Source organism: Pezoporus occidentalis, unplaced genomic scaffold (genome assembly GCF_034315485.1).
Source record: "Pezoporus occidentalis ecotype Australia unplaced genomic scaffold, CSIRO_AGI_Poc_V1 ctg45, whole genome shotgun sequence".
NCBI lineage: Eukaryota > Metazoa > Chordata > Aves > Psittaciformes > Psittacidae > Pezoporus > Pezoporus occidentalis.
The window spans coordinates 7,990,183-8,003,759 of NW_026915780.1; the positions used below are offsets into that span (position 1 = coordinate 7,990,183).

Genomic DNA, 13,577 nt, shown 5'->3' on the forward strand with positions numbered 1-13,577 from the left:
AGGGAAACTTCACCAACATATGAATTTTTCCATGCAGCTTTCTCAAATCGGTTCTGTCCAGAGCATATGGTACAAGCTTTGTTCAGCAGTAACACACCAAAACACACCACCAGTTCTCCACCATGTTCACTTCCCATCTCTCACAGGTAATTAAAATTAATTTCGGTCCTCATTTGTAACCACTTGCTCTCCTATCACTGTTTCATCTTTGTCTCATGCTAATTCTGGGCTTAGCCTTCAGTTTGATTAGGAACATCGGCTTTCTTAATCCTCTCCTAGTCACAAGCAGGTCTGCTTCCTCTTGGTACTGCCCAGGGGGTACTATCTGGATATTTGCCACCTTCCCTCCTCTCCTCTGAAATTAGTCTGAAATTGAATTTGGCTGAAATCAGGGGAATTTTTCAACAGGTTTTGACTCATTCACTCCCAAAACTGTTTCAAAATTCTCTCTATAGAGAGGTATCCACAGACTTCACCTCCACCACCCAAAGCAGCAAAACACCCCAGCAGACACCACCAGGATTATGAGTTCAATGACTGCAGACACCAGAGTTTTATACATGCTAGCTTTTATTGGTATCAAGGCTTGGGGTATTCATATGTGCTTTTAGCAAGCAGTAAGAGTCAGCAGAACATCCTCTCTCACTGTCTCGTAACCACAGAAACGGTATCTGAAAGAAAAAAGTACAATATAAGCACCATGAGTTGTTGAAATTATACAAATTGATTTGGTTTTAAGATCAGACAAAACTGATTTGCCATTTGACACAACAGAACAGAATGGGAACTACAGCTGGCCCTAGGATCTCTGCTTAAAGGTGGTGCTACTGGGCTGTAATCATTTGGCTTTGCTTGAAACTGTTTCCATCTGCCATGTCATCTTCCAAGTGATGGCATTTTGAGTTTGTATATGGGTTTAAAACGTACTGTGCCTCCTCTTCTAGATACTAAATCATGGGGTGGATAAATTAGCTGATTAAGCAAATGAGGGAGTTTGTTTTAAAAAGCTCAGGAAAATGGGTGAAACTCGATCAATACATAATACTTCTGTAATCTGAACATCCCAGCCTATTCCACAAAGTCTAGAAAAATCAGTCTTTATTATCATGGTCCTCTTTCCTCAATCATGATCTCAGGGGCCAGCAACAACAATGAAAAACATCTGCTGCTCCAGCCGGCTGTGAATCAGCCATGCTAACGCAAGCTCACACGCAAATAACCAGTCCTCATGGTCAGTAGGGTCTTGGAAAGAACGATGCCAATAACTCTGCAAGTAATTTTGTCGCCTATCTTCCCAAGTAACTCTCAAGATTTTCACAATGGATATACTTACTCTTTTCTGTCTTCTCCAGACTGTACTACAACAGTTGCAGCTCCTATTTTAGGAAGAGCTGGGTTTATCACATTGTTGTTCCAGAGGAATTTAACCTTTGTAACTGTTCCAAGTTTAAGTTCTGCATCAATGTAGCCTGTGTAAGTGTTGCCTGGTTTGAGGGTTCCCCTGTGAAAACGAACGGTTTACGGATGTGAGGCATGCTAGGATTTAATATTAATTTAATATTAATCACCACTCCTGTCAACTGAGTGGCTGTGAGTAGACAGCGGAAAAACAATATTTAGCTTATAGCGTGGTAACAGAATTATTTCGATTTTTCCAACATAATTGATCCCAAATCATTGTTCATCAGAAGAAGCAAAGGCCTGAGATGCTACAGTCACACCTCCCAGTGAAGACTCAGTTACAGGGTGATCCCTGTGAAGAAGACAGAGATTGCTACACAGCTAGAGAGTGCCAGAATGCATTCAATACTGGCAGACTTGTCTCATGTGTTTGGATCTCACATGGATGCCTGCAAACTGGGATTAGCTCATAGCAAATACCTGAAGATGTGAAGTCCTTCTTGGAAAGGTGGAAGTGACATAACTGTCACTAAACAAAACCAAAAACATAAAGCCCAAAGCCCACATCTAAATGCCTTCTCCCCAGTTTTCACCATTTCAGATATTTCAGTTGAAACAAACAAGGAAAATATAAATCAACAAGAGCACATGAGGCAAGCTAGCAGCTGGGGTAATGGCTGGACTTGATGATCTTAAGGTCTTTTCAATCTGGGTGATTCTATGATTTAGTGTAAGCAGGTGAAGTTATGAGCAACAAAAAGTAGATTTTTATATAGCAATTCATGGGGTAACTTTAGCAGCTGTGGTGGCAACGTTTTAGAAGCCCGTGAAAGGCAGAAAGATCACAACTCTGCTACCATAGGTCCATCAAGACCTTGAGGGGACAGCAAACAAGTGACACTGGATTCTAAGAGTTCAAGATCCTGCCTTCTAACCTTTTCCCTTCAAATCACCAGAGTGACCTGTCTCTGCATTTACACCAGGTTCGAATTTGATCTCTAAAGTAAGACCAATATAAACAGAAATCTGAATTAAATATGCTAGAAGAGAAGTTTCTTTTCTCTCCAATTTTTGACTTACTTGACAATCTGGTGCTGTCTTGTGTTCCCACCGCTTCCATACAGGGCAATGTTTACATATCCTGTCACACCAGTGTTTCCAGAGAGGGTCACAGTTACTTTGTACCTCCAAACTGCAGAGGAGAAATACAGTAAGTTAGATTGCACCCAGGGAGAGGCAGTCTCTAGAATATCAAGTATTGGCATGAACAGCTATTGCTGTGCTGTAAGGTCTGACAATCTGTTAACTTCAAACAGGGCAACGAAAAGGTTTGTTTGCAAGCAGTAGGTAGCAATGGAAGCAATGGAAACTCACGAGCAAAGTCCTTGGCTTCTCTAGTGTTCAGGTAAAGTTTCACGAAGTCACTGTTAATTTTCCCTTTGAACCTATCTGCATAGTGACCCATATTCGGGCATCCCTCTGCTGGGCATGGGAAACAGCGTCCCTAGCGAAAACAAATACATCCATTAATAAAGTTATCCATCCAGCCAAGGACTTCTTTTTGACATACCCACTTAGGTGGCCCTGTATCACAGCAACATTTGTTTCTTTTACAGAGCCACGCTGGGTGTAAGCTATCGCAAGTAAACTGGATTTCAGGTCTAAATAAGAAAGAGCCACTCTTTTTGATACAGTCCATCCTGAGGCTTTGAGAGGTGCTTACCGATTCAAAAACATCGTATGAAGCACAAGAATAGCCCAGAAATCCATCAGGGTAGATAATACTGTCAGAGTAATACTTGTAACTCCTCAGGTGATTGCAAGCCACGAAGTCCCGACTGCCTGCAAAAAGATGTTTCCGGGTCAAATCTTTCACTCTGTTACCGTTTCAGGAAAGATACTGGCACAGCAATACCGTGTCATTGGGATGCATCAGTCCTCCTCAAAAGCCTCATCATGATTCTTATAGTATCAAGCATCAGGTTTGAAGCTTACTTTTGCAATGAACTGATGCTCTAAGGAATGTCACTGACTCGACAGGTATAAAATGCAGACTCGAAATGCTTTGTGGAGACTGACTGCACAGCTCAGCTTAGGCCCTGCTCTCTCCTCACCCTCACAAACACTTATTCAAGCAATCTGACTAAGGTGCACAACAGAAAGGAGAAGGGCATGAAGCAGGTCTTTTGTAGGCAACAGTGGGATTACCATAACAAAGGGGAACCAAATGAAAATTGTTTAAGAGGGAAGTTCCTGGGCAGTGCTGATTTGCTCCATTCAGCTGAGGACTTCAAAACAAGATTATTATTATTCGGGGGGGGGGGGGGGTTGCTTAAGGAAGGGAGAATCTTAAAATGAAAATAATGAATATATTGTTTTCCTTTGTGTTGCCATTATTTGCCTGACTTTAGGTCAAAAAGAAGATCATATACAACACTTTTATTTCTTTGTGCTTTAATTCCCCATTATTGATAAGGAGTTCACCGCATAACAAAAAAGAAAGAAAGAAAATGTAATGCCTCCAACTGCACTGAATAAAAGCTGGAGGAAAAGGCTGGTTATCACGAATGAGTTTGTGGATTCCCAGAGTGTCAGGTTCTTGCAGCAATGTAAGAAAGAGCTCCAATAAAATAGTGTAAAATCTCTATAGCAGAGCTCTTGTTTTGTTGGTTTTGTTGGTTCTTTTTAGTGTTCTGTGCAGTTTAACTTTCTAAAGGCACGTAAAGATTTTCTAATACTTAGAGCTGTTATCAGAACCCTGTAAACCAACAAAGAACTCTATTTGAGAACCAAGTGCCAATCTTTTTTTAGTGCACTATAAACAGATGCAATGACATTGCTTTAATGCAACTCAGATTGTAAAGGTAATCAAAAGCTAATTAATTGCTCTATCTCAGAAGGGCTGCAGCTGAAGATAGCCCATCAGGAGGAGCTGTGAGCATCATTGTCCTACTCCACCCAGTATTGCTGCTGGGCAATTGCATAGAAACAAAGTGAAGTATATTGTTATAGACCCTTCAAAACTCTTGGCACGGTTTCAGTAACTTGTTTCTGCTGTTGGATACTTCAGAGGAGGCAGATTTTCCAGAGGCAAAACCCTTTGTCTTGTTTATTTTTTAATGAGCTCTGGAAAATAGCCTGGTTTAAGCATATGAAGGGTTTCACTGCACTCTGCAGCTGCCACTGCTGCTGGGCACACCAAAACCTAATGCAACACACCTGAACTAAGGAAAGTTAAGTACTGAAATTGTGAGGGGTGATCTGTCCCCGAGTTTGTAATGTAATCAACGCTTACCTTCCCAGATGCCATCGAGATCTACGATCTGTGACACAGCGTTCTTTCCACATCCAGGCATTTCCACTCCTCCGTTTGGATAGAAGTCAAGATGTCCAATAGCTGGGCTTATACCAAAACCTGGAGCATTTAAAGTAGGGGTAAGCATATTTTCAGTCAATACTGTTACGTACCCATAGCTGAACTTTGCTGGTGCTTGATATTTTAGGATGTGAGGTGTTAGTGACCAGTATGGTGTATTTGTTCTGCAGCACAGCACAAGTGAGTCTTGATGAATGATTAGGATACTGAAGTGCCACATGGCATAAATAATGATTATAAATAATAATGATTACAGTATTGTTCAATATTCACCTAAGTAGGGGATTGTGGGAGCTGTATCTGTGTGGATAACATCAACAAACTCGGCATCAGTTTTATCCAGTCTGACTTCAATGGGAGTCCCTTGGAAGTAAGGCTGAGCAGGGTCCAGTCCTGAAAGGAAAAAACTTGTTATGTACAGATAAAGAGATAGAGGTGCATTGTTCCGTAGAATGCTATGCTTGTATATAATGAATCATCACATATATAGTGGTCTGTGGTTCCTTATATCTAAGTAGTATAGTATATAGGAGACCATGTTGTCTGCTCTCTCTTATCAAGTGGCTTTTCTCCCAAGAAGCAGAAAGGATTACTTGTGTGAGGCCTATTAAATTTTACTGATTTACACCAATGTTGAATTCCAGTACTTGGAAAGAACAAGGATTGGTTTGACCACAAGTTTGGCTCCTAAAACCTCTTAAGTTTTTCTCTCTGGGAGAGTATTGGAGGTTTTACAATACTTGAAATGGCATCTCTGCTTTGAGAGGTTGATGGTATACCTTATTTAAAAATGAACTCATAATGCAATAAATATTCCTATCTCTGCATCAACTATTAAGAAAAGAAATGAAACTTCAGATATTTTGCTGCGGGAGGGGGGGAAGAATAATTACTAATAATGTACTCTACTAGGTGAAAATTTATGTAGACACAGCAAAGCAAGGTGAGAATGGGTGATGTATCAGGACGGTTAAGGTTAGCCTACTGCTTCTGAAATATCAGGTTTAATCCATCCTTTTCTGGAAAATGATATTTGTTAGCAGTACAAAACTAACTGCTCACTGTTGTGCTGCTTATAACATGCTTTGGAGGGACCTGCAAGCAGTGGGTGTTTTGTATCAGCTGTGCTGCTATATAACAGGCTAAATCAAGCTCTGTAGAGGTTGCCAGAAGCGTTAATGTGTGTCAGCAAGTCAGCTGATGTATTGCAGGAGTCTTCTGGCTCTGTTAGCTGTATGGAGCCTTTCCTTTGCTGTGTAAATATATGCAAGCAAGATAATTGTCACACTGACTGCTTCCCAACCCTTACCAGAGAACCACTCCTCAGTGTACAGTGAGAAGAGGCTAAGTTCTACAAGGTCCAAATTGCCCTTTACTAAACTACAGCCCACAGTCAGATATGATAGTAAGAGAGAATGAACAGCAACATCTTATTTAAGCAATGGTGTCTTTAGTAGGAGTTGTGACTTAAGTCACTGACTTACCAGTAATTCTTCCAATTCCTGGACGCCTCTTGCCAGCTTCGCCTGCCACATGTGCTCCAAGGCTGTGACCAATAATGTGAACATTGGCTGGAGAGTATCCAAATGTGTCCTGGGAAAATAGAATATAAAAGGTTACTAGCCCTGTTTTCATCAGCAACAGGGAGGAGTAAAAAGGTGCTGAAAGACTACTTTCAATTTGACTATAGACTTGGGAGCTGTAGGATTTCAGCATCTGTCTGTCAGTTTTGGTACAATACATCACTTTTTCAAAAGCCTTATTCAGATGCTGATCTCATTTGGAGGCTGATAAAACTTCAGGGAACTCTGTTAACAGAGTCCTGAGAGTCTCTGTATTCATTTTACATTCTAGACCCATTAATAATAACAGCAAGGTCATCCGGCTTGGAAGGCTCAGCCAGGCAGGCACTCTAAGTTAGACATGGCAGGTCAAGCACCATGTGAAATATGTGTCAGAGCACTCCTCGACCTGGCATACTATCTACTGAAGCATGTTATAGTTCTTGTATGGGCCGTGTGTGTTGAGAGCACCTTGATTAAAAGAAGGTGCCAAACCAAGCATCATTTCCTGTGTGAAGCTGTCTGAAAAAGGGGTCATGTGCACAGTGTCTAAACCTACAGAAGGTGCCACAAGGACTTCCCCCTGAGGTGGCTGAGTGGATCCTCTTTGTTGCTCATGGAGAGCAGTTGTTCTCCAACCTACTTGGTTGGTTTTGTCTCCCTGAAAAGGCAGTTTGCTGTGTCCGTTATCTCTGCATGTTTAAAATTACCCAACAACACTTCACATCTGTGGAAGAACTGTCTGCTGTACCATAGGGGTAGCTTGTAGAGTTTCATATCCCTAAGTTGGCTAAACCCTGCTATTTGCTACGTAGTTCTCTAACTTTACAAAGACAGGTTTAGCGCAACTGTTAAAATGATCGCTGAGTAGCAGAAAATGTTCCCTGCTGGTTATGTTCAGATTCATAAAAGATCCTGAATCATATTTCTTTCCAATCAGCATTATCTACAGCTTTATAACCAGGATTTTCTTACCATAAGGGTGTTCACAAAGTAAGCTATTTCAGCACCCACAACACGGACATTGTTTGATGCCTGGGTGTACTGACATCTTGAGCCTTTCTTCCAGTCAACGCAGATGCAGTTCACATTTTCCACAGTGAGCATCCTCTGTTTTGTAAAACAAAAGGAGAAAACAAAGCTCCCCACAGTAAATACAGTCTAGAATTGATTCACGATGCTCATAACAGCTCCACTCATAAATGTTGCATGAATTTGTATGAGAACGTTTGAAGAACCTATACCTTAGCATATGTACATAGTCATGCCTTCTCTCAGCCATATGTGTGCTCAGACCACACTGAAAGAGGATGGTATGCTGCAGTAATGACCACACCATCGTTTCAAATACCCATAGCAGTATTTGTTGCAGAAGGGAAAACAATATCAATACAATACTGACCCTTTCAATTTTTTATGTTAATCAAACTTTAAATTAACACTAAAAATGAGAAACGAGCTCTATCCATGTCCTGATTCACTGAAGTGATTTAAAAGTAATTTGATCGGAATTTACATATTTATGACAAAAAAGCTAGAGTATTTTCCTGATACAAATTTGTAAGAAAAATGCATTTGTTGTAAGAGGGTGCATAAATTGCTGGTGTCACTAAATATTCATTTCAGATTCATGGCTATATTTGGGAATGTATATGCACAGGCAGATACTTTATTGTCTGCCACAGAATCCGAAGCTTTGCTTTTCTCCTCTGAGCTGGATAGCTTGGCTAAATGTATTTTGCTTTAGTAGCTTTCGTATATTCATTCTTTGCTTTATGGTCAGATATTATAAGGCATCCAAAACACTTTACAAGTGGCAAAGAACAAAAAAGAAAATAGAAGTGTCTATGGCTATGTTAGAAGTGGTAAAAATAAAAGCGCAGGTAGGATTATTGCTTAATGTGAAGGAATGTAAATAACAAATGTACATAAGAGGCGGATGCATTCACAATCCCATTTGCTCTGCTCTTTTCTTAAAAGATTTACAGACCATATTTTTAATAAAGTTGGAGTGTTGTGATAAAACACAGGCCACCGTAACAGAGAGAGAATGGGAAGACATATCCCGTGCCTCTTAGTACATCCTCATGAAAATTTATCATATGGAATTAAGGGATTAGCTGAAGCAAAATGTGAGCTATCCGGTAGCTTGTGAGGTTCTGAAAAAAAATCTGGTTTAAGAGTGGGAAATAGGAGAATGGGATTTGAAAAAACATCACTCTGCTTCTGATACTTTGAAAAAGTTAACTAACAAATCCAACAATGACACCTCAATGTTCACAAAGTAGTAATCAATGGAGATTGTCTTTTTCAATGACAAACTCTCAGATTTATTTTCTTTGCCCCTGTGTCAAAGAGAAGCAGATAACAGGGATGCAATAAATGTGAAATACCTTTCAGTGGACTTTCACATTGTTTCTCAGAGTGTTCTTATAAATAAAATAGGAATATAGAATTTAAACAAAGCTGTAGTTGTGTGAATAGTTAGTTGAAAAGTCTGATCTGAAAACTGTCATGTGCCATCAACTGCTGTTTTGCTCTGTGCTGTATGACTGGTACCTTTCGTTAGCTGAAGCTGCAATAGAAAGCATGTTCACAGGATTTGAGAAGACCACCAGAAAAGAGCTTGTTGAGAAGGCCACAGGAAGCGCAGCTTGGTATGAGGACAGGATTAAGAAATAACTTGGGGAATCAGCACAGAAATCAATAAAGCAGAGAGCTTCTCCTCCAGATGTGGATATACGTATTAGAGATGCAAATGATTTGAAAATGATTCTTTTTTTCTGCCCTTATCATTAGAAGTACCATGAGACAAATTGATTCAAAATAGAGATAAAGACAGTTTATAGGAATGTTTTTATAAATGGCAACTAAGGAACTTTATGGTACTTACCTTGCACATGTCTGACAGCCAGTTTTCTTCTCCATGGTCTATGAAACCGTGGACAATGAACCTAGTTAACCTGCTTGTTTTAAAGTTGGAGTAGCGAATGGAGGAATCAACTGCAGAGATCTCCTGTTGTAGATATTAAATGAACAAACATTTATATCTGCTTTCTGTAATTAGTTTATCAAAATTGCAAAGACCTGGACTATGCTTTATATGTATGCTGTTATGCAATGTTAAACTCATTTGTAAGCGTTCACATGACTATGGCTTAAGGTCTGTACTTCTATTCAGAGCAAGTTTTGACACATATCTTAGAGCAGCCAAGACTTTACTTCGAATGTGTCATCTTTTGATCTGTGGAAAAGCATTACCGAATCATTAAGACATGCACAGTTTCTCACCACTTCCCGGTGGGCATACAGAAAACATGGGCTATGCTGCTCTGTGAGGGCTGGAGGAGCATGAGAGTTCTGCTCTAGAGGCCCTGCTATGGAGCTGCATAAGGCTGTCTCTTGAATAAAATGAAGGTTTCCAACACTTCCCAGGAGCACAGCTGGGGTGGGTGTTTATTTACTCTTTTTGTATGTGATTTATTAATGGTTAAACCGCAATAGTTCTTACTTGATAGGTATCAGGATTTTCTCTTGTGTAGAGGAGGAAGCGAGCATTTATCTGTTCTGGACTCCAGGGTAACTTATGGATTGGTCTTTCTGTAGTTCCAGACCATGGCATACTGTCTGAGAAACATCCCAGCCTATCATAGCAGACTTCTGAACCTGTAGCACACAGATCAGATCCGTAATATAAGAATGAGTAAAGAAGTGGAGCGGGCTAGTTATACCTCGTATCATCTCTTTCCTGGAGATCTCTCAGTTACTTGAACACCCTATGGTTTACAGAGAGCAAAGACCAGTAGCTGTTCTCTCTCAGATCGTCAACCCCTACATTTTATCCCAAGGAAAGAAGCCGCCCTATTGCTCATCAACAAAGTATTCAGTGCAGTTCCTCCGTGGGTATCCTATAGCATACTTTAGGTATCTTTTCGCAGCTGTTGTTTTGCCTAAGACAGAGAGAGCTGATGAGCTTCTCCTATTAAGAAGCCAAAATACTGCCAATAATCAGCAATATCTTGAAACTGTTCTCAATGGCTGACTGCACTCTACATGGGAAGTTTTACACTATACAAGCTGGTGGCTTCTGCTGAATATAGCGCTAGACCATCATTAGACTTCCTCCACCCAATGCCCCCAGCTTTTTCTCCATTTTCATCACTAAAGAGGAGGACAAAACCCAACTTCCTAGCCTTGTTAGAGCAATAGCTTTGCTCTGAGATAGAAATCATCAGCATTTCTTGCATGCTTCTAGGGTGGGATTTCCATTGTGGAGAAAAGGAAATACAACACTCACACACTCATCTCGCCATTCTTGCGTAGGAAAGTCACCCATGTAACCTCAATCGGCAAGTTTTAAGGCAAGCTTGGCAAGTTTTTGTAGTGTAGAATGACATCTCACAAAGTACAGCAGCATAGAAAGGCTACAGAAATAATAACCCCATATACTTACCTTCTGCTGCGCTGAGCAGGCATAGTGCAAGTATCCAAACCCCAAGCATCTAGAACAGTAAAAGAAGAAGCAGGTAGTATCTGCTAACCTGCTTGATTAGGAAGTGCGCTTATCTCTCTGCTGAATTTTCTCAAGGGTTCTGTGTCTGTCTTCTCTGCAACACATAACTGCCACGTATGAGCATTATGCTTGCTTGCTCTGCTAGAGATTTTGAGGCTTCTAAATCTATTAAAGCATAGCTTAAATCTAGTGTGACTTTTTCCCAGTGAAGCTATGCTTCCCATTGAAAATAGAGTAGTTATGTTAAAACTAGCCTAAGGATGCCTATGTGAGCTGCTGTCTCCTTTATGCTTCTGTGCCTTGGGAAGCCGTATACCTGACAAGGTAGAAGAAATCCCCCAAATCCCGAAGTACTTACGATGCCTCTTGGAAACTCCATGCACTGGTGTGTGCTTCATGCACTCTGCGTGTGTTTTTTATAGTCTGCTTTATCCTTGGAAATGTTTCCAGAAAGATAGGAATATTTGTTTCAGATTATGGTTTATTGATAGCTGGTAAACAACTCTAATGGCTGTTTTCTCTGTAAAATTCCAAAATCCATGGGCATAGGTTGCTTGAGTTGGTGGAGCCCAGAATAGGATTGGAGCTCCAGAGACAGGGCAGTTCCCAGGCAGCAACACATCAGGAGTGGGACACTAAAGAGAATTAGGTGGATCTTTGTGTCATGGATTTAGGGCCTTGTTTTGGCTGGGAAGGCTTTTGGTTTTAGTATTGGGATGTAGGGGGTCTCCTGGGGAATTTAATAGGGAACAACACTGAGTTCCCACCCTTGCCCTGCAACAAGTGACTTTGTATGTGGAATGCCCCTGTGCTTCTGGGCCTTTTATTCCCATTTCTCTGCATCCACTCAATTTGGCAAAGCTTTATCCCTTTAAGAAAACTACTTAGTGGGCCTGGCAGTCTCTCCATAGTGAAAAAGCCAGACCCTCCTCTGGTGTCCCTTTCATTTCCTTCTTGAAATAAGTAGATGTAGAAGAATGATTGTCTACCCCTTTGGATCCTTTCTATACTGCCCATGTAACCCAAGTTCTGAGAAAACCTTTCTCTTCGTGATTAACTGAGAGTAAGCATGCTGGAAATACACACAAATAACATTCAAAGTTACTCCAGACACTGTGACATGGCCACTTTGTATAGGGATGCTGCAGAGCTCAGTAGGGTGTTCTGCTGGAGACCTCAACCAAAGGGTGAAAAATGGGCTGTGCAGAGGAACAGGACTAGACCTGGGAACCCCTCGGTCCTGCTCAACTCTACGAGAAGGCTGAAAGCGAGCTCAAGAAGAAAGGAAACCTTGGCTAACTCTTCCCCTAGAAAGCTTTGTCACCTTGTCTCTGATTTTTGGTGGTGGCCACATGTCTTGGAGGCGCTGATGGCTCCTAGTCTGCCTCTGCGAATGTCCAAACGGATACCAGTTGTTTGTCTAGGGATCTATTATCCATGCAAGTGGGGTTTATTTCTTAAGTAGTGTTAAAGGGCTTTTTTTTTCTGTTAAAAATCACCTCTGATACGAATTTAGAGCTCAGGGCTCCCATCCTTAATCGAAGTAGCATTTTAGTTTGTAGATATGTCCGTATCAGTGATAAAAGGGAATCGTTACATGCCCTAGTATGCTGGTAAGTTTTAATTCTTGATCAAAATGAAGGAGGAAACCGATTTTCTCTCTTAAATGAAGAGCTGGTGGAAAAGATGTGAGTTAGGATTTTACCATAGTTAGTTGACTACCCTTTTTAACAGTAATAACACAGGACAAACTGAACAGCTAGGCCATGGTCAGACGGGTTTCAGCTGCTTGCTTCTCCTTTGGGAAGAACGATAGGGCTTGGATGCATGTCCCTCAGTACGATGTAGGCTGCTCTCTGGAGGAGCCATTCTGGTCCTTGTAGTCTGGAATCGGAAGCAGGCAGAGGAGAGGACTGGATTTCTGGTGCTGCAGGATGCCCTGGCTCTGTCCTGGGACATGGTGCAGTGCTTCGTGGCATTGTTCATGCCTCCCTTGCCACCTGTCAAGTCCCCAGGGAACTTTCTGTACTGCAGATTTCTCTTGGCTGGACCTCAGACATGTGTTTAATTACCCTTTGAATTCCATAGACTTGGATAGTGTTTAGTCAAGGATACAACACTCATGTTTCTTTTCTTAAATAATATTCCACTTGTAAATCTATACTCATTGTAAATACAGAATCACAGAATGGTTGAGGTTGGAAGGGACCACTTGGGGTCTTCTGGTCCCACCCCTCTGCTCGCACACAGTCACTAAGAGCACATTGTCCAGAACTGTGTCCATGGGAGGAGACTCCACATCTTCTCTGGGCAACTTATGCCAAAGCTCAGTCACCTACACAGTAAAGAAGTTCTTCCTCATGTTCAGGTGGAACTTCCTGTGTTTTTCTTTATGCCTGTTGCCTCCTGTCCTGCTGCCTGGCACCACTGGGAAGAGTCTGGCCTCATCCTCTTGACACCCTCCCTTCAGATGCTTATACACATTGACCAGACCCCCCCCTGAGCCTTCTCCTCTGTAGGCTGAAAAGGACCAGCCCCTTCAGCTTTTCCTCATATAAGAGATGCTCTAGACATTCATTCTAGTGGCCTTTTGCTGGACTTGCTCCTAGAGCTCAGGCTCTCTCTTGTGGAGAACTGGACACAGTACTCCAGGTGAGGCCTCACCAGGGCTGAATAAAGAGGAAGGATCCTCTCTCGTCCTGCTGGCAATGCTCTTCCCAAGGCA

The 13,577-nt window shown here is 41.5% G+C and overlaps 1 protein-coding gene across 1 annotated transcript; it reads right to left on the reverse strand.

The window, feature by feature from the left end:
* Positions 1-552: 552 nt before the first annotated feature.
* Positions 553-10,928, reverse strand: LOC134172301 (pancreatic triacylglycerol lipase-like). Its single transcript, XM_062635355.1, has 12 exons — positions 10,793-10,928; positions 9,851-10,005; positions 9,233-9,355; positions 7,315-7,449; positions 6,262-6,370; positions 5,051-5,170; positions 4,697-4,816; positions 3,125-3,243; positions 2,776-2,905; positions 2,482-2,593; positions 1,334-1,501; positions 553-671 (listed from the first exon to the last, which is right to left on the reverse strand). Exons 1-12 carry the CDS (start codon positions 10,839-10,841, stop codon positions 608-610), a joined length of 1,404 nt encoding a protein of 467 aa, XP_062491339.1. The 5' UTR covers positions 10,842-10,928; the 3' UTR covers positions 553-607.
* Positions 10,929-13,577: the final 2,649 nt, after the last annotated feature.